This window comes from Coccinella septempunctata, chromosome 2 (genome assembly GCF_907165205.1).
Source record: "Coccinella septempunctata chromosome 2, icCocSept1.1, whole genome shotgun sequence".
NCBI lineage: Eukaryota > Metazoa > Arthropoda > Insecta > Coleoptera > Coccinellidae > Coccinella > Coccinella septempunctata.
In genome coordinates this window covers 20,983,675-21,011,264 of record NC_058190.1, presented here as the reverse complement: position 1 = coordinate 21,011,264, position 27,590 = coordinate 20,983,675, and the positions used below count along the sequence as shown (strand labels likewise).

The 27,590-nt window shown below is 38.3% G+C and overlaps 1 protein-coding gene across 2 annotated transcripts in view; it reads right to left on the bottom strand.

The window, feature by feature from the left end:
* LOC123306460 (nephrin-like) overlaps nucleotides 1–27,590 on the bottom strand; it is a 907,827-nt gene that overhangs the window by 87,285 nt on the left and 792,952 nt on the right. For both annotated transcript variants that reach the window (XM_044888477.1, XM_044888478.1), the window contains one exon: nucleotides 21,281–21,476. In XM_044888477.1, the coding sequence (XP_044744412.1) occupies nucleotides 21,281–21,476 (196 nt within the window). The remainder of the gene's footprint in view (nucleotides 1–21,280; nucleotides 21,477–27,590) is intronic.

Sequence of the window (27,590 nt, the reverse complement as noted above, 5' to 3'; positions counted from 1 at the left end):
AATGACAGCTGCTGATCTACCTTGGCTGTTTCGCGGAAATGGACCTTATCGACTTGAGTGAATAGCACGAAAGGATCTCGAATTTTCTAAAATTCACAATTCATCTAGATATTTTGCTTCCGAATATGGGTCACGGATTGTGCTATGGAGAATGATATTCTTGCAATCAGTTGTTGTTTTCTGGTTAGTTTCGTGAAGAAAAGTAGGTAGGTTCTCAAGAATAATAAAATTCCCCCGAGACTATAAGAAACGGCAACAGCCCCGGATGAAGCTGGATGCGTTTACATTCGTGTTGAAAAATCTCGAATTTCCGAAGCTTTTTTCTCGTATTTCCTATATGTTTTTCGAGTCGAAAGAAGTACGCGCCTATTGTCCCGTTATTCTTCTTTCGTTTTGCATTTTTCGCGGACACGGACCTGCGGCGGATTTCGAAGAAACAGAGAATTCCCGAACCTCTAAATCAGCTGATATTTCCCTCTTACCTCTCCCACTCGGTGCTTACGAAATTAGTAGTACGAGACAAATGGTGGCCTGTACCCTTATCGACTAGAAAATTTCTTCCCTAGCCCGTGATCGAACTCGGTACCTTGCGATTGCGATATACTGAGCTTTTACCACTAAGCCACGAGAGCAATATATATGAATTAATCAAATCAAATTTGATTTGTTTCATAGTCTGGAGACAAAAAACCAGTATTATCCAAAAACCGCTAGCTATTGCTATACTTATTTTCCCAACAAAGTGCGGAAACCGATACTTACTTGTTCGCAACTGCCGTTGCCGAACGAAGCAATGGAAATATGTTTTCTACAAGCGCAATCGGTTGAAATATATACATACAGGGTTTGGCGTAATAAACGGATAATATGATGCCTGCGGGTAAAGAACATTAGGGCGGTTCAGCAAAATTTGTCTTATGTCCTGTAAAAGACCCCCAGTTTCCAAAATTTTCGACATTTTCGAAAACATTAAACCCTTGGCCAATATTTCAGATGGCAAGACTTCAAATAACAGAATTTTTGCAATCTGCATATCTCACTGTATTTTCAGCGTTGAATACAAAATTAATATCTATTACAATGAGTTGAGGGCTAGTTTGATGTGAACCTTCGTTTTTTGATTTTCAGCAACTAAAATGAGACATGCAAGCTGAATAAACTTATAATTTTTAGAATGTGTAGACCAACTAGTAGAGCCCATTATGAACCCTTTTTGAGAAAATTAATTGATTGGAAAGATATTATTTCCTCTCGTTTTCTATCATTATTAAACCACATAGTCATGAAATTTATATTTTGCAGTGAATTGTGAATTTCAAGTATTGAAGGAAATTTTAGCACTTTTGTCACTAAGCTAAAAATAAATCTCTAATACTACATTGAGTAAACACCTTTTGTTCTTAGTTACAAAAATGCTGAAATTCTTCATATACATGGATATGGATACATACTTCACCGTATGTATCAATTCGAATTGAATTTCGGTCCATTTTCTCAGGACCTTCAAATAACATCCTATTAAAAGAAAACGCATTGATTAAATAACAGATTAAAAATATTCTCAAAAATAGCAATCAGTATAACAATAACGAAAAATAATTCATACTAGCACCAGAAAAATGAAAATTGCAAGCAGTGAATTTCGCGAATTTTATGCCTAGAATTTCTACAAATTTCACTAGCACATTTCAAATAAGTTATAATGTCCTTCTTTCGATTTTAGGTGGGCAAGTGTATTATATTTTTTTTTTCCAACATTTTCACCATTACTTCAGCTTCATCGAAATCAGGAAGGGAAATCTTTGGGGTAAGATACTTTCCAATTCTGGATCACCAAACCGAATTCTTTTTTCGATGTGGAAGATAATTCACTCATCATAAGAGTTTCATACGTACAAAATAGAATATCTAGAGTAAAATGTAAAGCTAACAAAGTTTAAGTACAGACACAAACACCGTAATCTGATCTCACAGACCGCTACGTCATTTCAAATCTTATTTTTTTGCAAACCGTTACTACCAGAATGGGGAATTCTCCTTATTTGGGTCATCACAGCATATGCAAGTTCAAACTGAGTAATTATGAGTTTCATTAATAAATTTTTCAAATGCACCGCGGAAAAATCATTCTTCAAATATGAAGAATGGTATGAAATTTAAATCGCTTTGTTTCTAGTTTACGATTTGGCAACCGCACCTACTAGAAAATAAAAAGAACAATGGTTTGTCTATAAAATAACAGCTGTTGATGTGCAGTCATCATAAGGCGCGGACTCACTGGCGAGCCTCAACAGCAACCGGCCATTAAAATCCCATAAAATTTTACGACCTTCCTCGTTCGTCACAGACTTCATAGACAGCCATCTTTGTCTATCCCATCAAGAGAGTGTATTTCTTGTCCTTTATTATCAACGCATATTTCAGTCAGTGTTGCCAACTCGTACAATAGAAACGAAACGCTTCCAATTTTAAATACCCATTTTTATTTTTCATTTTTAAGTACTTAAAATAATTTTCTTTGGGAATGGTTGAAATGGTTATTTCAGAATGTGACGTTTCAAAGATATTCCATAAAAAATACATAATTTTCGTCAGAAGGAGTATTCCCTATTGTCTCCTTTGACACACTGACGGAAAATGAGACCACTTGAGGGTAATGGAAAAACGGTAGGATATCGTTGAATTGGGAATAGGTTAGAGTGAATCAAATTTTTCCTGCGGTCTCACAGACCGCACTACGGCACCGGAGGTTAAGGTTTCTGTATTTAGTAGCGTGTCCGCATAGTATTATTTCTGAGCTACATTAATCTAATTCTGCAGTGAATGCCGAGCCCGTTTTAAGTAGGGGTTGAGGAAACAATCTAGTTTTTTTTCTTCGTTGCGTTGCTAGCAGTCAAGGTACATCCAAGCATAACTTTGTAGACGGATTCCTTGCCGTTTAACTTTATTTCGGTAATTCTGCTATCATTTTTCTTACCGTTATAATAGATTAAGGAGAACCGTCGTGTTCCTTCGCCGCGCGCCGTCCTGCTCGAACCCTATCCCTGCTGAGTTCCGACTTTAGTGCTCGTTAAGTTCTGAGTCTTGGTTCTTGCTGGCGAACAAATCCGTTATACCCATGACGCGTTTGAGATCGGAACCCCTTTTCTTTCCGTTCAACACACTCCGTGAATTCACCACCTTTTCACTGCTATTTGTAAATAACTCCGAGAAAAACCCTTTCAGTTCTGTAAAGTGGACTGCTTCTATTTCATCTATTGTACTTTGATTTTCACTCATTCTATATCCCTGTAAATCGGTGGATTTTTAGAATTTTATAAAAGTGCTTATTGTGTTTCTTATTGCGGAACAACGAATGAACTTCGTGAACTTAGATATTGACTTTCACTAGTCATCGCTAATACCCTAGATAACAAGAAACCTCATCTTCGACTCGAAGATATCAGCGTAGGTTTGCTATTTGTCTTCAAAGAATAGCTGGCGCTTGAGACATAAGAGGAAACGCCGTTACATGTTTTATTTTCGTATAAGACGCCGAGTCGAAATTATAGGGAGTGGTGCGCGTAGTTGTACCCATGGTAGAAAAATACTTTATCGCACCATGGTAGTACCAAGGGTAGCCAAACTATGGTACAACTGCGCTCGACGGCTGCGATCGCTACCAGGGTAGCATACACTTCTATCATGGTGCACCATACGCCAAACGATGGCACCAACGGCGAAACACTACCCTTTGCCCTCGACGTGATCGGCGTAAATAGCAGGCACGAACTACGCTGCTTCGGCAGCACTTGCCGACTCAATTGAGAGAGAAGCCAGAATAAACTACAGAAATGATGATGACAATAAAGATCTAGAAGAAGAAGAGGAGGCAAAGGAAAAACTGATGATGGAACCACCGGAAACCGAAATAATTCCTAAACTGGCTTCACCAACAGAGATCAAAGAGATCATAATGAAATTGAAAAACAGGAAAGCGCCAAGAGAAGATAGGATAACGAAGTATATGTTGAAGAAATTGCCTAAAAAAGGAATAGCAGCCTTTACGAATATAACAAACGTAGTGATGAGGACCGAATACTACTCAAAGAGATGGAAAACGGCAGAAATGATAGTTTTCAACAAGCCTGGAAAGGAACGGAAATTTCCTCTAAATTATAGACCAAATCAGTCTACCATCTGCACTAGGAAAAATCGTCGAGAGGGTTATCGCTAAAAGGCTGAATGAGGAAACAGAAATGTTGAAGATAATTCCACCCGAACAATTTGGATTTCGACGAGAACATTCGACTGAACTCCAATTGCTACGGCTCATAGAATACGTCACTGAAGGGATGCAGACCAAACAGGTCACAGGATTAGTTCTGATGGATATCGAGAGAGCTTTTGATAGAGTGTGGCACGAAGGCCTAATCTACAAGATGAAAAAAGCAGAATATTTGACCAAGCTATGCAAGATTATAAGGAACTATCTGAGGAATAGAAACATTTATGTGGAGATAGATGTAGCAACCTCTCAAACCAGACCATTTGAAGCGGGAGTGCCTCAAGGATCGGTACTTGGACCTCTGCTTTACGTAATATAGGTTTATGATATCCCGAAGAATGCTAGAAATATGCTCACCTTGTACGCAGATGACACAGGAATAGCCTTCAGACATCGACGCCCAGAGATCATACACCAGAGACTGCAGGAAGCCATAGATGAATTACTCAAATTGTGCATCGAATGGAAAATCCAAATCAATGGAAGAAAGACTCAAGCAATATTACTGCAAAAGAGAAGATTGAGGATGGAAGAAAACCTTGAAGTTGATGGAGAAGAGGTTGAATGGAAAAATGAAGCAACATACCTAGGAGTGAAGCTTGACAGAGGACATACATGGAAAAACCACATTTAATGTGCAGTCGATAAAACAAAAGCGGCAATGAGTAGACTTTATCCACTCATGGGCAGAAGAAGTCATATGAATAAGAACATCAAGTTGACGATGATTAAAACTATCGCTCGACCACAACTCAATGGGGCTTCGCAGCTAAGACCCACATCAAGAGAATACAGGCCACTGAGAATAAACTCCTTAGAATGGCGATGGATGTACCCCGGTTTGTTAGGAACAAACAAATCTACAAGTACTTGGAATGGGAACCAGTTACAGAATTTATGAAGAGAAAGGCGGAAAGGATATTCGACAAAGCCAAACAACATCCAAATGAGGAACTACGAAGATTAGTCGACTACGATCCAACAGAAGAAGCTAGAAGGTCAAGTACCTACCACCGAAGACCGAGAGATCAGTTAAGGATTTTAAGTAACCAAAGAAGAGCTTAACCTATAATAGCTATAAGTAGCATACAACTATCAACACGACTATGATCGTGTGAGAGTCCAGAAACCATAAGAGTCAACTGGTTGATAAGCAAAATGCCCGGAACATATGAAGAAGCAGTTAAGGGTTTTTAGTGGGTCTCGAGCTCAATAGAGTGAGAATCCCCACACTGTTCCCCCTCAGGAGAGGGTGTGTTCGTTTATCTTGCAGATTTTTCCTATGCTACAAAAAAAAAAGCCGCTTCGGCGATTGTCGTAGGCAAAGCTGCTAAGGTTGATTATCTTGCCTGATAAGTCCGACTCTAGCAGCGGGACGAAAAAATCACCCCAAGAGCACGCCATTCCTTTTCTTCAATGTAGAAATGTAGCAAAGAGATGGCGCAGCCGATGCGAATATAGTATTTGGCAACAAAATCTTTTTACCAACTTTTTGTTCCTCTTCATCTTGGTCTAACAATAATGCAATAGCACATAAAACTTTCAGGCAAAATTGTGGCAATTTTGTTTTTAGCAATAGTTAGAGGGTTTACGTCTTATGAGATAGGGCACGTAAGAGAAACAACGAAAATAATAATACTAATAATTTAACAATATCTTTTAGGATCCTTCTTGTACTGTTTTGATCAAAATGAAAGGCTTCATGTGTCACGAGCTGGTCGTTTCGAATGCAACCGGAGATTCACGACACAAGAAGCAGATGGCGGCTGAGACGATCGTGACTGATAATATGAACGCAACCTATGTCAACAGCTAATGATCCTTCCGCCGGCCAGAACTGAGCGAACGTTTAATATGAATAGACCTTAAAGAGTAACAAATAAGTATTGATTTTTCTGTTTATGGAGGGTAGAGAGAAGGAGAACAAACTAGTGTAACAAAAAGTGTCCGCGAGAAACTGCCAATAGGCCAGGTGGCGCTGTGAAGCACTGGAGAATTGACGGCGACAAATTGTTGGCGCCTTTTTCGAAGAGAAGATAATGGAACATCTTGATGAATATAATCTATATTTCATCAATTAGTTCATGGTGAATTAATTGATGCAACTTCAGATATTCTAAACAAAGTTAAATTTGACGGTTTTGGTGACCAATCTTATAAAAACAATTCATCAAAAACTAATATGATGTATAACTTTTGATGGATTTTCTTTCCAGACATATGAAACAAAAAGAATACAAATTTGTTGCCGGATAAAATTGCAGCTTTTCTCTGGAGAAGTTATAAAACATTCATTAGAACAGAGTTTTTTTTATACGATATTTTGTACCCAATAATATCGAATGATATACATTATGATAATTATGAATTCAATAATAAATTTTTTCTTGTACAAATCCCAAATTGCAAGATAAATACATGCTTCTCTTACATTATCCCTCAATATATACCTAATTAACAAGTCAGTGTAAGTTCTATAACTGAATAAGTATTGACGTGATAAGAAATCAATGAGCTCAAACTATAACATTACCAAACTTTCTTGAGTAGTGTAGTGTTTCTCTTACTCAACTCAGTTCCCAAAACAGTATGGGGAGAAAAAACAAATACAATGTATGTTTTCCAAAAATACATTCTGACTTACATCGTAATTCAAATTTGAAGAAAGGAAAATTGTTTATGAAGTCTCTTTGTTAATTATTATATTAGTCAATGTTTTCCATGAATACAATCAGTGAAGCTTGTGGATTTATAATAAAAAGGGTTTGATTTATATGGAAAGGCATGAAAAACTAAATTTTTTGAAACAAATATTTCATTTTCAACAACACAACATTCAATATCAGATCGGCAACTTTGCTTTACTTTTCAGTAAACTTTAGAAGACTCGACATGATTCACATCAAAGATTTGGTCAGCTTCTCTTGTATGTATCAGCTCCAACAGTAACTCCTTTACATTCAATGGACAAACTGAAAGTGTTGTAATAATATATAAAGATTATGTTATTGAGAGCTTCCAATCAATTTCCTTTATTTTTTAAATTAGATGCCGATAAACATCCTCATGCATAGCTATAATCTATTTGGCCAACTATGTGTTTTCTTTGCTTATTGGGAAAAACACCTGTTTGGTAAATTATTGTTTGCACACAAGTACCGAGAACTTCTAATCCTTGTTCTGGAAGCTGCTGCACATTTTCCATTTATTGTAGCATAATTTCTGGTTTTCGTTGAAATCTTTCAGGTTTCAATAGAGTTTTTAAAAATTTTGTAGCCTCTCAGGGGGTCTCTGCTGAGTAAGAGGAATAATTATAAAAAAGAATTACAGGTGATGAATTAAACCGATTACAATATAAAAAATGTTGTTCTTACATTAGGTTGAAAAAATTATTATTTGCCCGCAGTTTCATAACTGCTAACACAAACTTTCAACAAATATGTGATAAATTCAAATTCCAGGAAGGTATATTTACGAAAATTTCCAATATCTAGGTTGAAATCCATAAATACATTTGTTTTTTACATTTAAAATCAACAAATGCTTTATATCGTTCAATGGTTCATACCCCCATTGCTTGCCAGCGCCAGCTGGCCTATTGACAGTTTTTTGCGGACACTTTTTGGCCCAAAAAGCCCCGAAGTTTGTTCTTCTTCTCGATACCCTCTATAGTTCTGCTCAAGTTCAACCAAAGAGAAGATAGCTATCTGCATAACAATATCAGTTCCGCTGCCAGTGCTAGCTGCAGTAGTTAGGAAACTTTTGTCTCCGCTTGAACCAAATTGCCTATCTCCCTGAAACTCGCGTTGGCAGGTTGGCTGCACCATCTCTTTTGCCATAAAATAGTGGGCATAACAAAATATCATGATTTTACGTCCAAAGATTATAGAGTTAACTCTACAATCTGATTACGTGGTTTGGGTCATAATTGAATTGAATTTGAAATATATGAATTATTTCAAATTAATATATTTGTGGATTGCGTAGTAACGCAATATATCTAGTAAGATATGTATTTCCTATTCTGCGTACGGCTATTTTGATAGTTGGAGGAAAAGTAATATGTAAATGGTGTTTGCTAAAACAATTTTGACCTAAACGGCGCCTAATGTTTTATTTAGTCCCCCGCTATCTGGCATGAGCACGTAACGAAAGATTGCCCATTATCTATGCGAGTAGCAACATTTCCACAATTTTAATCTTCGGTTCCGATAAATAGCGCCTTGCCATAAAAAAATTGAAAGAAGTACAACTAAAATAATTCTTTCAATGGAAAATTGGTAATTTTGAAAAAACTAACTGTGAATTGCTGATCGTAAAATCCTCTGAAAAATGTGGAATTGAAGCTGACCTCGAAGCCGACATTCAATTTAACATTTTTTAAATCATTCAACAGTTTGTCAGCAGTATCATGAAAATCAATGGGAATTGTGTTGAAATTCATACGAGATTATGGAAATGAATTTTCTGAAGAGAATGAAATGAAAATTTCCAAAAAACTTTGACATTTTTTTTACTGAAGGTGTAGTGCTGTGATACTTTGAATTCGGTGCGGATAGATTCGAATTAACTCGAAAAATAATTACATTATCGTGGAGAAGATAACGATATTGACGTGAACAAGTTGCGTAAAATTGCTATACCACCACTGCATCTCCACAGAAATTTTTATATCGATGGAAAAGAAGCCCATTAGTATTAAAAGCTTATTCCGTAAATAAATTTGACTTCACTACACTACTCACGGGGAGACAGGGTTTTTTTACTGAGGTTTTTCCCTAAGCTCTTGTATCATACTCCAAATTGTATGGTACCTCGTTACACTAATATTTGCTAAAACTCATACATATGCTTTATTGTTTGATAATTAAAAATGTATTGCTGACATTCTCCACAGTTCATGCTCTGAATTCTATGGTTGAAATATTTCAAAATAGGAATGATATACCCTTTGCTTCTTCTGATGAGATGGATCCAAAAAAATTGTGAGGAGTATTGATGATAGAATTGAGTAGAAAATCTAAAATTTTAATACCAGACACAGCTGAATACTTTTGAAATTATGGTCATTCAACAAATACGGGAATTTGAAAAGTCCAACAAGAGGAAAAAGTTCTTCCTGTCTATACGCCCGCTCAATAATTCATCGCTTGGCATTTGTCTGAAAGCCGTATTCCAATAAACATAATTCGCCATGCTTCCTGACTCCATGTGTGAGTTGCTAGGTCAAGCATCATCTCGTCGAGGGCCATTGTCCAGGGAATTGTGAATTCTCCTGGCATTTGGATTCATATGATTCATAAAACATCACTTCAACTATCGATCGTATAATAGGTACCTACTCGGAGAGAATTTGAATATGAATACCCTGGTTTAACTACATCTCTTCGGGAGCATTTCGACTCCTACTCCTAAAGAGAATAGGTTATTGTGTTATTTGTTGTGATTCAATATCAGCAACAGGGAGTTTCAAAAAAGAGGTAACTCCTATCTTTAGTTGGGGTAGGTAAAAAAAGTGACAAAAAATTGGTGTTTGCTTGATAAAAAATTTACGTAATGCCATCCGCATGCAAGATGAAGGGAGTAAAAAAAAAATTATTTCAACAGAGGAAAGCCCTCAATCCCAATTTTTTAGCATGTATTCGTTTTATCGATGGCGTCTCATCTATGCGACAAAAAATTTTTGATTCACATAATTCATTCTAATCAATAATAATAATAATAAATAATAAAATCATTACTTTATAATAGCATTACTTCATAATTTTCAAATATTTTATATTGGGTCCTCTACTCTACATAATCTATACCAATGATTTAATTCATGTAACATCCAATGATATGGTTATGTTTGCTGATGATGTATCAATGATTTTGTCTCGTGAGACTGTGACTGAATGCAAGGATCAGCTTGAATGTGACTTGGAAAATCTTGAAAAGTGGTTCAAAAGAAACGAATTGGTAATAAACATCGATAAAACAAAATTGCTTGTCTTTAGGGAAAGAAATAAAGATGCCATAAGCTTCATAATCAAGACAGAGGATGCAGTAACTTTCCTGGGGATATATATCGATAGCGACTTGATTTGGAAAACACAAATTGGAAATCTGTCTACAGACATTGCAGGATATTGCTATGCTTTGAGGATATTGACCAATACAATTAGTGAAGAGACGGCCCTGACAGCTTATTATACCTACGTTCAATCCAAACTCAGGTACGGAATAATTTTCTGGGGTAATTCTGTTGAGGCTGAGAGAATATTCAAAATGCAGAAGAGATGCTTGAGAACTATCTTCAAAATGAAATACAATGAGAGCTGTAGAAATATATTTATTGGTAAAAACTTATTGACATTGTACAGTCTGTTTATTTATGAATGTGTAATGTATGTAAGCAACAACTTCAATGATTTTAAAGAATTACTGTTAAGTCATGAATACAATACCAGAGGAAAAAATTATCTCAGTAGGGAAAAAACAAATTTTAGTTATATACAAAGGAATGCTGTATATTTTATAATCACAGTATGGAATAAATTTCCTCAAAATTTTAAATGCATGCCTATTGCAATTCAAAAAAAAAAGATTAAAAATGTTTTTGGTTAGAAAATGTTATTATAGTGTTGGGGATTTTTTGAGTGAGGGAGATTTTGTTTCATTATAGGTAGTATTCATATGTATTGACGTGATCTACATCTGTTGATATTTGATCAAATAAAGATTATTATTATTATTATTATTTTTTTTTTCCTTCGTGTGAGGGGAAAACCCTTTATGGGCGCCCAGAGGGTCCGCACTCTAGGTAGTGTGAGACTCCGAGATCTTGTTTGGCTACTCACTAAAAACCCCTCACGCATTCCACGGAGAAGTTCTTCGTCCAGCCCTTGCAGCGTCCCTTAACAAAAGAGATGAGCTGCAAATGGCATCTAGAGTTCATGGGATCTGATGATATGCAGTGACCCCAGCAACACCGCCTTCTGCATTCTGTGCGCTAGTATCTCGGCCCAAGATCTGCAGGCCGGAATAATCTTCAATTCTTCCACGTAGTTGGCTCTCATTCCTCCGAGACATCCTATGATCAGTACAACCATCCTGACTTTATGACCCGGGTACATAGTTCCAAGCTCGAAAACAAGATCTTTGTATTTTTGCCTTTTCTGCTGTTCCTTCATCACCATGTTGTTTTCTGCAGGGGATGAGAATTCCACGACGAACAATTCCTTCAGCTGTTTGTCCGAAAGAAGTATGTCTGGCTTTATTGCATTGATATGCCGTGTTGTTGAGACAGGATAGTTCCAGTATATTCGAGCTTTCTCGTTCTGGACCACCGCTTCAATCTCCAGAGGCACATATGGTAGCACCGGTTCTTTGTCTATCTCATATGCCGCCCTCAGATGGAAGTAGAGAACTCGGAGTGCCGCGTTGTGTCTCTCTATATACCCCGATGGAGCATGGACTCTACAGGCGGAAAGAATGTGCATAATCGTTTCTTGTTGACCATGGCACGCTCTGCACGTTGTTGGGGTGTTCATTTTCATGATGTTCTTTTTATACCATCTGGTATTTATTACTCCATCCTGACACGCCATCACAAATCCCTCCGTCTCTGACTTAAGGCTAGCCGACTTAAGAAAGGCGAAAGACAATTCTTCCGACAGATCTTGGTCTTTTAAACTCCTGAAAAATATGGAGTGCAGGCTCTTACTCATATGATGTTCGAGTAATGTATTCGACTGAGACTTCCGGATCAGTCTTGCTAGCCTTCTTTGGTCCGCTTGAGTGATCGGTGCCCCAGCACGCTCAGGTTCGATCGACACGCCGGTTATACCGAGCTTCTCCAAGGCTCTCTGTCCAGCTCGGAATAGGAAGGCTCCGTGGTTCGCGAGTTCATGCTGAGCTACAAACTTCAGAAGCGGATCTTCACTTCTTAGGACCCTTACTGCTGTTTCCAATGTTTGTTGATAGTGTTGATATTCCAAACAGTGCAATCCTCTACCCCCCTGGTATCGGGGAAGGTATATCCTCTGAATCGAGCTATTTGGGTGAAGGCTACGATTCATGTTCATCGTTTTTCTTGTTGACCTATCAAGATCGAGGAGTTCGTTCACCGTCCAGTTTACCACCCCGAAAGAGTAGGTAAGTATCGGGATGGCTAGCATATTTGTAGCTGATACTTTGTTTTTTCCTGACAGCTGTGATTTCCAGATGTCTCTCAGCTTCTTCTTGTAGCTGGCTGATAAGGCGTCCTTTATCTGGGTTGTCTCCAGTACTCCCCTCTGTTTCATCCCGAGAAACTTGTAAGTTTCTCCCTCTTCCAGACGTCGAAAAGTCATTCCATCTTCCAGTGGATGATGTTAGGGTGGACTTTCAGCATTTTTAATAGTCGTATGATCAGGTCGTGCGGCGAGGTGTCAAATGCTTTCGCGTAGTCTAACCATGATGTATGTAGGTCGCGCTTGTAATGTCTGGCGTCTAGGCATACGCTCTTGTCGATCAGCAAGTTGTCCTTGCATCCTTGCACTCCTTTCTTTGCTCCCCTCTGTTCGTAGATACTGTCCCACACTGGTCCAATAACCCTCAGAATTCGATCTTGAATAACGCTTGTGAGTATCTTGTACAGTGTATTGAGGCAAGTGATTGGGCGATAGTTCTTGGGTTGCCCTAAGTCCCCTGATTTTGGTATCAGCACTGTCCTACCCTCCACCAACCATGAAGGAATGGGCTCACGGAGAATCAGCATTCTGCTGAATAATCTTGCCAGGTGTTTATGTGTAGCCGGAAAGCTCTTCCACCAGTAGTTCTGAATACCGTCTGGTCCGGGTGCTGTGAAATCATTCTTGTTCTTAAGGGCTTGTCTAATATCTTCGGCTGATATTTCAGAAAGTTCGTCGTTCTGCTGTAGGGTTTGATCAAACATCTGCTGGAATCTGGGAAGTGCTGGAGTATCCCTGGTTTTTGCTGGTTGTTCGTACAGGCTTTTCCAAAACTCTTCGACGTCCTGAGGTGATGGTGGGTTTTGCACCTCTTGCTGTTGAGGTTGAAATAATTTCGATGGTTCCGCGGTGAAGGTGTTGTTATCATCGATCCATCTTTTTCTCCTTATCAATTTCTTTCGTGCTGCTGCAAGTGATCTTATTTTATCTACAGCTTTCTGCTTCAGTAGATGGACTGTGGGCAAGTTAACGGTACCATGTATAGCAAGAAGCTCCTCAATCATCTCCCTCATTCTCTTGCTCGGTTTAGTTTTTCCTTTCAGAACATCTATGACACATTGGTACCAAGATGCCTGCTGCCTCATTGATTTTATTTTGATGTCAAGTCGATTTAGCCTTTTTCTATGCTTATTATTATTATTCGCAGCTGTACTTTTCGGCGGACATAGTAGATAAGCGGCTGCTCTCACTGCAGCCTCCACCTCTTCCAGTGAACAGGTCTCGTTAAGATGATATTGAATGATGCTATTCAAAACGGCTAGATCTTCAGCCTTGTGTCTTGATTTTATCCGGGTGGGTTTGATCAGTGGGTCTCCAACGGCAGCCTCAAAAGCCTCTTTTGTATTGTCGATTAACTCTGATGAATCTCTCACTGTCCTTGGCCTTTGTTGCTGTCGGTCTGGAGCATCTGTCACCTGCTCTCCAGCTAGTTCTATCTCTGGAACTTCTCTCACTTGTTCCGTTCTTGGCCTTACTTCTAAGGCTACAGCTTCACTTCTGTGAGTCATCGCTTGGTGTTGTTGGTCTGGAGCATCTGTCACCTGCTCTTCAGCGCGTTCTATATCTGGAAAATCTCTCACATGTTCCGTTATTGGCCTGTTGGAGCGTGTACCAGTCCTGGTTCGGCCCGCGATATCACTCAAAAGGGCTACAGCTTGTTCTTGAGTTATGTCAACCGTCAATTGCTGATGTTCGCTCAAAGCATCTGTCACCTGCTCCTCAGCTAATTGTTCCAACCTTCCTTGCTCTCGAGACCGCTGCAAGATTCCTCTTCTTTTGAGATGACTGATCTGATCTCTCAGGTTTTGCTGCGTCATGTAGTTGAGGTCTGGACAGTTTTCGCACCACAGACCATGCAGCCTATTCATGTATCCCCTTCTGTCGGGTCCTGATCTTCTGTATAGCGCAGACAGCAGGCTATGCTGCTCGGGCGTCCACTTGTGGCGTCCCCTTTGTGCTGTCCTGTTTCGGCTGCCGGTTCCGACTACGGGGAGCTCTTGCGAGCTTTGAATCCCTATGCGACCGACAACCTGAACTCTCTCCTCGTCGATGTCCTCCTAGTCTAGAGGCGTAGCTTTTTGTGTGGCAGGCGCCCGCCTTCTTAGCGTTCTGCCGTTGGTGTCCCGCATGCTGTCACGTCCAGCACCAACTCCAGACGTGCCCTGACGATCCCCAGGCAGCGACTGTTTTCCGAGGCTTAGCTGATTTCTTTCCGACATCGGCTGAGAGTGACCGGGGTCCGCGGGATTGTCACACCCGTATACTACTAAGTAGTACCCCCGTGCGGTACTACATATTATTATGAATATGTATGCTGAAAACGGTACACAGTATCGAGTTTTACCAAAATTCGAGAAATTTGGGAAAGTCCCCTGTATATCGGAAAGAAAATACCTACACACACACACACACACACATGAATATGAAGTGTAATAGACTTTTTTTTTTAAATCTGGCCGCTCTTTACCTTTGCTCGGGCGCCAGTGGGGCAATCAGTGGGTTTCACTGATTGCCCCACTGGCTCACGTCTTCCACAGCAACTCCAAAGAATTAGAGAGCCCGGGTAGACTTGAGTATCAGTGAAGAAGGGTATCGATGAAGACTAGGGTGGTAGCGTCTTCTAAGTGTTTGCTTCTCAACAGTCTTTAGGCGTTAAAAAGAGTACTGAAATCTTCTAGCCAAACATCTAAATGTAACTGATTTAATGAACAGACCCTCACTGGCAAAATAATTGGCCACAAAATAAATGATCAGCTCTTTATTTCTAACGAATTAAACTATATACAAAAATAAAATGGAGAGGCAAAATAAAATATGAATGTCAACGGGTGGACAGATGGTGCGGGATGAGAATTACTCAAAACGACGCCCCGATATCGCTTAAGACTACCATTCTCCGTTCGGACGAAAATGATCCCGAAACCGGTCTACAGTTGCGACTTCTCTGGGACCTCGAACGTTAGTTCATGACTAGCTCGAATCAATGGAACGACAATTTGTTCGGAATTGTTGTTTCCAATTTATAATATTGAAATGCCCGGTTTGGCACTTAGAGTATTTACAGTAGGTACTCTTTTTCTTTGTAACGATGCGATTTGCCTTCATACAACTTTCCTCTTATGGGATATTATTTCCTTTCCTTATATTGCTTTTCACGAGACCTATATATACAGTTTAATTAACATACAGTTAGTTTCTTCTGATCTCATAACGAGTTAACTTCTTTTATTTTGAAAAATTCTCTTGTCATATGTATGGAATTCATTTAGGTTATCAAGCTTCACCCTAATTTTCACGTGTGTTAGTATAACGTATCTGTTTGTGCGATTGAGTTGAGCAGTGGATTCAAAAAACCATTACCTACATCCTACATGTTGAAAAACATAGTTTTAGGCTTAAGGAAATCAACGAAAGGAAAAACGTTGGTCAATTCTTATCGATTTTTTCTCATCTTCAAGCATGTTAGAGATAGACGTACGTCTGAATTTGAAGATAAATTGTGAATAAACCAGTCGAATTCCAAGAGTACTCCCCTCAGTCCTCTCTACCCCAAAAAAAAATTGGAATATTTGGTTTTCGCGTTTCTCTTTATGTCGGAATTGAAAAAAACCGAAATTTAAGAGTTTATTTTATTCCCAAAATTTAACCCATGGTAGGAAAGGGTAGGGAATTTGGAAATGAACCTGTGTCTAGAGTAGCAAGAGAACTCAGTGCTCCGTAATTAACTCGATTTATTCGGAAATTACGTGCCAATTATTCACAAAAGTGAAACTATAGGTCCTTCTGTTTGCATAAAAAGTGTAGCACTTTTCTACACTCGATTTTAGTATTCGTTTGATAGTTGAATTTACACAAAGTGCTACACTTTGTATGCAAACGAAAAAACCTTATGCATATAATGTAGAATGGGAGTTTTCAAGGTGAAATTTGATTGAACACAATTCACTTTTCTCATGAATGACAGTTCCAAAGTCGTTTGAAACTATTTCCAGAATGGTCGCAGTTTTTATTAATCAAAATCTACATTCCTAGAAATATTGCTTCATGATTTCAATTCACCGTGAAAAATGTATAATATACAAGAGTATTTAATTCACATAACTATAGCTCATATCCCAAACTCTGATTTCTCGTTTCATGAAGCACTTTTAAAACCAATAAAATTAAAAAAAATGAAATAGGTAGGTATATAACGAAATCAATCAAAGATTTCCGTACCTCATAAAAGATCTGTATGAAATTTATGGTAAATAAAGGTTTTCACGTTATCTAAATGGAAAACATCCCAATCGATTCCAATAAATTCATCTCGTGTATTTTCATCTGAAGTGAAACGACTTCGATTTCAAACATACAACCAATTTATCTTCCCTAGAAAATATCAGAGGTCGTACGTCTTCCGTTCCACCAACTTTGGAAATCCGTTCAGGACGCATATATATCTTGCATTAAGGTTCGATAAAGATAATGAAAGACGAATCAAATTGTAGTTTACTGCGACGTAAAATCGGCTGTAAAATTTGACTGAGTGAGATGAAATATACTACGGATTTACGACATTTCTGAATTTTATTCCAAACACGAAAATATATGCTCTTCTGATGGACGTCGCAGCAAATTGACGAAAATGAAAGGCATTAATGCTCGACTAGAATTTTATAAACAGCAAAACAGCTCATTTTTCTTATGAACTCTGAATGAATAATAATTTCGTTTCTGGATGTTCAGGTGATCAGAGGTGACGATGGCTCTCTGACGACGAGATGGTATTCGGAGCCTACTAGTTCCGGCCGCTTGCTGAATTATGACTCATCATGTAGCAGATCACAAAAAGTTGCTACTGTTAAATCTTTGTTGTGTAGAGTTTCTTGTGTAGTCCGGTGTTTGTTGAAAAATCAGTTTGGAAATTAAGACTTTGTTGAGAAAAAACAACTACCCTACTAACTTTGTGAACAAAATAGTTAATGAAGTGAATCTAAAAAGATCAACGTCGTTGATACCTACAGAGGTTGTAAATAACTCAACAATGTATTTCAAGTTGACTTCTTGCCACAGGCATCTCTTAAAATGACTAGGTTAATTAAGAACCTAATGCCTGTGTGTATAACTTATTATAGTGGTGGACGATTTCACAGCGTTCAAATGTAATTTATAAGATACCTTGTATGTCATGTCCAAAGTGCTATGTTGGTCAGACAGGGTAGTACCTATTGAATAGGAAAAAACAACACATATATGATTGCAATCCTAAATTTAAAGACAAGAAAGAGAGGACTGCGTGGGCTGATCACCATTTCACTGAGGACCATAATTTTGATTTTGAGAATATTGCTGTCTTAGATTGTGCGCATTTCAAGGCGGTGCGTGGGAGAGATGATACAGATTAAAATCAATGACACAGTTAACCATAGGTCTGACACTAATAACACTATCCAACAAGGGTTCTCCCACCTAAGAGATTTATATTTTTTTTGTTAGGTATTCCTCACCTTATTACAAAAATAATAGTACTTACGTTTGTTTAGCTCCCGTTATCAAAATAAAAGACATGCGTGAATTGTTCATGTTCGCACTTCTGTACCCTACGATACTTTATAAAATAAACAAACTATTGAAACAAGTTCAGTTTCTGGCAGCATTGAATGACTTTGAAAAAGAAGCCTGGTTGTCCTTTGTAGAAGTGACCAAAAATTTTCTTGGCAATCACAAATCTCCGCAATATGTAAATATCGTCAAAACGATGTTACAGGATCATCAAAAAATGGGATGCAACATGTCCCACCTAAGAGATTTATATTTTTTTGTTAGGTATTCCTCACCTTATTACAAAAATAATAGTACTTACGTTTGTTTAGCTCCCGTTATGGAAATAAAAGACATGCGTGAATTGTCCATGTTCGCACTTCTGTACCCTACGATACTTTATAAAATAAACAAACTATTGAAACAAGTTCGGTTTCTGGCAGCATTGAATGACTTTGAAAAAGAAGCCTGTTTGTCCTTTGTTGAAGTGACCAAAAATTTTCTTGGCAATCACAAATCTCCGCAATATGTAAATATCCACAAAACGATGTTACAGGCTCATCAAAAAATGGGATGCAACATGTCCTTAAAGCCCGTTTGTAACAGCCGAGAATTCTCTGGAGAATTCTCTACAAAATTCTCGCAAGAAAACGGCAGAGATTATTTTGTATGCAACTGAACAGAGAATTCTACCGAAAGTGCGTAAGCAACGGAATATAATTCACGGCGCATGAATTTTCGAGCAAATTCTCTAGAGAATTCTCGGCTGTTGCAAACGGGCTTAAAAATACACTTTCTGCAATCACACAATTATTTCTTTCCACAAAATATGGGAGCCGTAAGTGACGAGCATGGAGAGCGATTCCATCAAGACATCGCGTCATTCGAAAAACGCCACTAAGGCAAAGGGGAACCCTCTATGCTTGCTGAATATTGTTGGTCCATCGTTAGAGAAATACTGGAGTCGTCCTACAGCAGAAAAGACAAGATCTAAGCCATCGGAATATTTTACACCATTGCAAATATTATAATGCATTGTTTTTGTTAAAAATCATAAATATAATTATTAAAAAACAACAAGAGCTAACTTCCACTTTTTATTTATCGTGCGTTTATACCTTGGCTACGAAGATTAAAAATATATATATTTTCCTTAGGTGGGAGAACAAAGCTTTAATTTTGTCGATCAGTGTAATTGGAGTTCCATTTATACTTACCTACTACAAATTTACAAGAATAAAAATAATAGATAACACCAAGAGTTTAGGCTACCATCAATTGTGAGAGTAGTGTATGTAGATCTCTATATCAATGACTTCATCCTTCCCATGCGTCGCTACTAAGATGTCTAAAACTCTGGTGTATTCACTGATTCGATTTTGTTTTCAATTTCGTGGGGATATGGGATCAGTTTCGTTTTTCCCACTGTAGGTAGCGCTGTTTAGAATTCGACAGAGCATTCATTGTCCATTGATATTTGAATTTGAAAATAATTTGAATATTTTCCTACGACCTACGAATATGTTGTAGATATTTATAAACGATTATTGGTATGTGAAATTTTATGAGTTTCGAGAAAGCGTGTGGAACATTCATTTATTCAACATGTCGTTCAGTAAATTCAGTTTTCTGAATGGACAATCAAGAACTACAGCTAGGAATTCGGTGTTTGGAATTTGAGGCAGAACCACATCAGATGAACGAACATTCGGGACGGGTAAAGCAAAGTTTTATAGCAACTTCAGCGATATTTAATCAGAGGAACTGTATTGAAACTATGTAATGTGAATTGTGAGCATGTATTGATAATCAGAAATACATAAATCTATTCGAGTCTGTTTTTCAAATACTTTTCCTGAGTAGATATAGTGAAAATTCCCTTTCCGTCAACTGAATATATCTATTGGATATTTGACCAATCAACTGTGTTTTATTAAAATCATATTGAATTACCCTTCTCACGAATTCAATTTGTGAAACGGAAATTATCTTGAAGAAGAATAGTAAATACGCCTTCCAACCCTTATTCGATAGTGTTGAAATATTGACAGATTTGTTTCTACAACGAAAATTAAACTGTAAATCACAAATATTCCTCAACAGCTGACAAAATGGGCCAGTTCATATTTTGCACTCGTTGATCGATATTCGATATCAACGCAAAACAAAATGAAACGAGAGAGTATCATTGGACTTCCTTTGGTAGAACAAGGATGAACGAAGCAAATGACATGGTGGCGCCGCCACGAAACTGATCCCATATCCCCGATTTTCTGAAATGTTGATTCTTGCAAAAAGTGATAAGTGCACACACCAGTGTTTTAGACATCTTAGTCGCTACGGTTAGGTTATCTATGGCTACGTTCAAGATGAGTTTGACGTTTGAGTTTATTATCGTGCCCACTTTGTAGTTCCTGTTTCTATGTCCCAACCTTAATTCAGTGCATAGATTCAGTGAGGCAAGCATATGTGTAAGTTTTCTCTTGAAGTGTTTTCACATTTCCATGTTAATTGACTGTATGAATTCATGATTTTCACAATTTTTTACACCTTCCTACTGTAGTTAACTAGGTGAGATTCCAGCGACACATGATTGTGAAACAATACTGAATAAAGATTGTTTGCAGTCCTGAAGAAATCAGCATAGACTGATGAAACGTCAACGTAGTTGAAAGTACAGTGTTTTTTCTATCAGTCCTCTAACCAATTATATTCCTATCTTGATGAAAACTAAGGACATTAGAATAAATCATAAATAATAATTTCACAGAATCGGATAATTTTGAATTAAACTTATAGGAATAGGCTGAAACTCACAAATACCATTAAACATCAATGAACTGATCGATGGAAGCCAACAATCTCCAAACTAAAAATCAATGCCACTTTGCCAGTTTGATTGAAGAAAGGGGGTTTCGAATTTCATATTTCTTATATTTACCATTGTGGGCAAAATAAAGAGAGAAAAAGCCAAAAACAACATTTCATGTGTATTCACGATGCACATTTTCATTTCGACGTATCGTCTTAGCAAGTAAAAAAACCTTACCTCTAAGACCATTTCCTGACAGGATGTTTTCTATTGGAAAACAGATAACAGAACAGAATCGAATATCATAGATGGGCATATATCTATTCTTTTCATAATGTCATTCATGTTGCGGAAGAATAAAGAGAAATTGCCTTTCATAAATAAAGCTGATTCCTTTGCCTCCGGAAACTCGGACCGTTCACCAAAATAAACGGACATAATATAATTTCCGTTATGGCCTACCTTTTTCCGCGGTGAGCTGTTTTTCCGGCAGGCGAAGCGTGAAGGCCTGAAGTATAACGGGCTCACTCCTTCCTTTTGAGTTGTAGGAAAACAGCGATATCTGGTATTGAACTCCGGTTTCGAGTCTCGTAACACTGAAACGAGGTACTGGAGATGACAAGTTGCTTTTAAGTTCTTGCGATTCGCTTTCCCGGACCTGAAAGAAAAAACTCAATTGATTGCTTGGCTGAATTCAATTTATAACTTGTTTTTCTGAGAGAAGAATGCATTATTCTTTATGGAATATGATTAAAAATGTTCTTCATGTTTGTAAAAATTGTGAATCTTGGTTTATTAATAAAACATATTATTCCATATCATCACACATATTACAAATCATCACCGTCTGTATGTTCGCTATGAACACAAAGAATGCTAAACGGATTTTCATTAATAGAGAACATTCAGGTGTACTTACAATTCACTATGATATTTTGTGAATTGGTTGAAAAATGACGATAAATATTGAAATAGTTCAAACCACCGGGGAGCTTTGATCGAAAACATTCATCCTTTGAGATATAATGAAAACATATGTGTAAGTTTTCTCTTGAAGTGTTTTCACGTTTCTATTTCCATGTTAATTTACTGTATGAGTTCATGATTTTCACAATTTTTTACACATTCTTACTGTAGTTAACTAGTCCTGAAGAAATCAGCATAGACTGATGAAACGTCGACGTAGTTGAAAGTACAGTGTTTTTTCTATCAGTCCTTTAACCAATTATATTTCTATCTTGATGAAAACTAGGGATATTAGAATAAATCATACATTTTTATCTTGATCCAATAAAATACACGTAGACTCTTGGTCTGGCTCCGTCATTAAAATTTTAGTGTTATTCCAATCCATCATGTGGTCTCCTGTATTAGCAAAGAATAACAAGTTACATTGGCGACATTGGCGTTATCGCGTATACGAAAAGGGACGTATACTAAACATACCACTTTGCACGGATAGGTCATTCCCGTCCGAAAATTCTAAAGCGAATACGAAACTCCATCAAACATGCGCATTGTGTATTTATTTGGACAGTATTTCATTTGTTATGGGTTATGTCATGATTTTTATGTTGTCAATTTGAATGAAATACATATATGGTTAATCTGAATCAGTTCGCCAGAATAGCTGGCATTGAAGCATTGGAGAATGCGAAACTCTCCAATAAAAATAGGAGGAGATTTCGTGAATATGACGATGCATGGGGGACGCCATTGAAAGGTTAAGCTTTAAAGGCTGTCAAAAACAAGTGCTTCTGACCTCATCAATTTTAATAAATTGATGGAATTTGTGGGGGTTAATACCCCCACAAGATCCATCAAAGACGATTATCAGCCCTGAGTATTGAAAGAAAAGTGAGTACTGAGTTTGGTATATTCCCATTATTAAAATGTACGATCTTTCAGGTATTGACAGCACTCAGATTTTATGTATCTGGATGCTATCAACTTGATGCAGGCAATAACACTAATCATGGAATGAGCCAGCCTTCAGTCGACAGATGCATTGAGGAGTTAGCTCCGCTCTAACTGTTCCTGAAATTTTTAATCAGTATGTAAAGATGCCAAGAAATGCCGATGACATTCGTCAAATACGCACACAGTCATTAAGGCTCCTATCTTAACATTATCTTATTTGAATAAATATTTAGGTATATTCTCTTGATCATGATTTTCCTGCGGTAATTGGTTGTGTTGATTGCACACATGTTGCAATCCTTATGGGCACCTGGCAATGCATTTAAGTTAGTTGCCAAACTCTGCCACAATTCTTGAGCATTCTTGAATGTGAACTGTTGGTGAACTTTCCCGAATTGAGTTGAGGATGAAGTTTAATAAAATCCACCAACTCTTTCCGTTAATCTGAGTGGATATGCCTTTCGCGATTTTTTCCATTTTCGTGTCAAACTTTGAATCTTTCTTTATTCGAAAGTGTCAAACAACATGTAAATAGGTTATATCAAAGAGGTTCATCTTTGATTATATTTCCTGACATTTCGGATAATGAATAGGGTACTCTAACAATTTGTCAAAATCAGCTGATTGTTCGTTACCGTGGGGCACACAAAGCTTTTTATTATCACTATAAAGAGGCATTTCTGAAAAAGCTATAGTCTTATCACTCTAATCTAACGTCGGGAAAAACATTTTTTCCAAAAACATGCACAAAACACAATCCTCGACCAAAACAGCACGCGAATCAATGGAGGGAAAAGCTTATGTGCCCCACGACAGCGAACGCTTAGCTAATTTTGACAAATCGTTAGAGTTCCCTAAAGGATTTTCATTTTATCATGTTGGATATAGTGCCACTTACACCATGTTGTCATATTTTATAATAAAACCCAATCGGGGTAACAGCGCTGGCAGGTACTTTGTAGTTGAGGAAATCACATATATTTCCCATGATACTATTTTTGAATTTAATTTTTGTTTTCAGGGATTTTCATAATTTCGACATTAAATTGCGGATATTCTGTTTCATCTCTTCGAGTCTGGATTCTATAGCAGCAATCACTTTTTTCAAATACACATTTTCACATTTCAGATCATCTGCAATTTGGCTACCGTATTAATCATCGAAAAGTGTGCCTCAATGTCCGTTACCTTGTCGGAGCAGGATGTAACGGAAGTTTGCAGGTCTCCTATTATGCCCATATTTGGATTTGATGGAATTAATTAGCTGAATCAATTAAGCACTCCTCCAGCAAATCATCACCACCAAGGTCATTTATAAACTTCATCAGCGACATACTCTGCACCAATGACCACCTCCATACACTCCAGACCCGGAGATCTTTTGTAGACAGAGTCCGTACCAACCACGCAAACTGGCATAATTGATACAACACGATCAGTCAACAATGACATCAGGAAAAATTTCCGGTAGGAATGATACAACTTTGAAGCAAGGAAAATTGAAACTAATAATATCGAGAGCGAAAGAAAGGCGTGCAATCAGTTAAAACTCGACAATCGATAATGTATGAAACAAATTTCAACAACATCAAAAATACGAAGATCATTAATAAAATTTTGGTTAGCAATGCGAAGATATTATGTCAGTAGTAATATGGAGTTACCAGAAGAATGACTGAGATCTGTATTTATAACAATTCCCAAAAAACAACAAGCCAGAAGATGCAACGATCACAGACTACTACGCCTGATGAGCCCCACACTAAAGATGTTCTTTGAATTTATACATTCTAGAAGAAGAAACAAATGCGAAAATTATTTAGACGAGACGCGATTCGGCTTTAGAAATGCCCTTGTTACCAGACAGAGCTGTGCCGAGCACTGTGAAAAAGTGCTTTGAGCACTAAGCACCGAGCACTGACAAAAAGTGCTCCCGATTCTCGAGCACTAAGCACCGATTTTTCACAAAAGGCTAGCGATTACTAAGCACTTTGTGGAAGTAATTCGATTTTGCCAACACTAAGCACTAAGCACTTTTCTGAAAAACTGTTGGAAATGAGATTTTTTGTTATAAAATCTTTGTTCGATCGAAACCACACCGCTTCTATTTCTTCGGAAAGTTTTTCGTTCTACTCTACAGCAGTTTCACGATTTCATAAGTTCATAAGTAAGTACAGGATAATAATTGTTTCGCAGGTGGTCATTTGAAGATATTCAAATGCGCTCTTCTTGTCATCCATACAATATTTGAATATTGAAAGAAGGCAATTCGGTTTTCACAAAATGCGAATTTGCTTCATGCTATTTCATACAGCTGTAAGCAATCATATTGTCAGATAGGTGATTGTGGGAAACAGTTATACCGCTCATGTTCGGTCGCCAGAGCCTCGTTCGTAAGAACAGGGTGCACGGTCAGTGCAACCAAAGTTGCACTGACAGCGTTACCAGTGCAGCTTTAAAACACTTTCCAACGCAGTTCCTACAAAAAGATAGATCAGTCAAACAGGACAAAATATGTATCCGGAGGTGAAATACCCTCCCATTCGGATCGCCGGGGGAGGGTGCCTGAGCGAGTGAATCATCGTACAACAACCAATGAAAAGCACATAGCTTTTGCAGCATGGAACGTCAGAACCTTGCTAGACAACTCCAAGGCCGACCGACCAGGAAGGCGTACTGCCCTAATCGATAAGGAACTGCAACATCCATTGCAATAGTTGCCTTAAGCGAGACACGCTTCTCGGACGAAGGTAGCTTGGTAGAACACGCTTATACTTTTTTCTGGAAGGGCTTGCCAGAAGGCCAAATCAGACAACATGGTGTAGGCTTTGCCATTAGAAACGACCTGGCCGCCAAACTAACCGACAATCCAGTTGGCATCTCAGAACGTTTAATGACCCTACACTTTCCTGCAGCAAACAACACGTTAGTGAACATCATTGCAGTATATGTACCCACTTTGAACTCCTCTGACAACTCAAAGGACACTTTCTACGAAACACTCATTGCTACATTAAGTAAAATCCCAAAACGGGAACGAATTATCCTCCTTGGAGACTTCAACGCCAGAGTGGGCAGATGTCAAGACTCAGAACTATGGCCGGGAATAATAGGGAAACACGGTACAGACAGCATTGATTCGAACGGAGAACGTCTGCTGGCTCTTTGTGCAGAACACAATCTTTGTATAACGAACACCTTCTTTATTACGAGATCCAATTCAAGGGGGACCTGGCGCCACCCGCGCTCAGGGCATTGGCATACTCTCGATTATGTGATCGTGAGAAGAAAAGATCTCAAAGAGGTGTTGGTCACTGAACCCAGAGCAGATCTGGAGTGCTGGACTGATCATAGGCTGGTAATCTCGAGAATGAAGACCTCAATGCTCCCAAAATACCAACGCAAGCCAAAGTTACTAAGAGAGCGCCTTCAAATCTCCAAACTACAAAACCCTTCTACAAAGGAAAGCTTCACAGCTGCCGTCAAAGATAGCCTAACACCACCGGATTATGACGACGACATTGAAAGTCATTGGCTTCGTTTCAAATCATCTCTCACAAATTCAGCGAAAGAAATTCTGTTCACAGAACGCTCCCGAAAATCCCCAGACTGGTTCGCCGACAAAGAAACTCATATCGCACCCCTTCTGGAGGCAAAACACAAATCGATGAAAACAGCAATTAACAAGCCTGGCGATGTTGCAGCCCAAAAATGTTTTATTAACATAAAATGCGATGTCCGTCAAGAAATAAGAAAAATCAAGGACAGCTGGTGGAAAGAAAAAGCTAGGGAAATACAAGCTTACGCCGATAACCATGATTACAGGCGTTTTTTCGAAGCTATTTAAACTGTTTATGGTCCAAGCAGAAAAGCTTACTTTCCTATGAAAGATGCTAATGGAGCTATTCTAACTGATGATAGAAAAATTCTCGAAAGATGGAAGGAGTATTACTCACAGGTCTTGAATCAAAATAACGACTCGGATTTATCCATTTTAGACCTGCTTCCCGCTTATAGTCCGATGACATCGCTTGATAACGAAATCTCAATGTCGGAAATTATAAGTGCGATTAAAAATATGAAAAATAATAAGTCACCTGGACTAGACGGCATTCCAGCGGAGATATTCGAAGCCTTGGATGATGACATTGTCAGTAGTCTCCTAACACTATTCCGCAAGATCTGGGAACAGGGAGATGTGCCACAAGACTTCAGAGACGCTTTAGTTATCAACCTCTATAAGAACAAAGGCGATACGTCGAATTGCAACAACTACAGGGGCATATCGTTGCTTAGTGTGGCCGGTGAAATTCTCTCGAAGATTCTGGCTAGTCGTCTGGTTCCACTCTTGGAAAAGCTATTGCCTGAATCCCAGTGCGGCTTTCGACCAAATCGAGGTACGGTGGACCTAATTTTCACACTGCGACAGCTGCAGGAGAAGGCCCGTGAATAACAATCAAGGATCTATACAGCCTACATCGATTTGAGTAAGGCATTCGATTCGGTGAATCGCAGAGCGCTATGGAAAATCATGGTACGTCTTGGAGTACCCGAAAAATTCTTAGCAGTGTGTAAAAGCCTTCATACCAACAACACCGCTAGAATACAGCATAATGGTTCTACAACCGACCATTTCTCAACCAACTCTGGAATAAAACAAGGCTGCGTATTAGCGCCTTTTCTGTTCAATATTTTCGCCATAGCTGTATCGATAATTGCTGACATGAGTATGCCCGTAAGAGGTGTTGGGATAAGATTCAGATTTGATGGAGGCCTGTTTAACCTGAAGCGCCTCAGAGCAAAAACCAGTACCAAGTTTATCACTGAACTTCAATACAGGGTCTTTCACGAG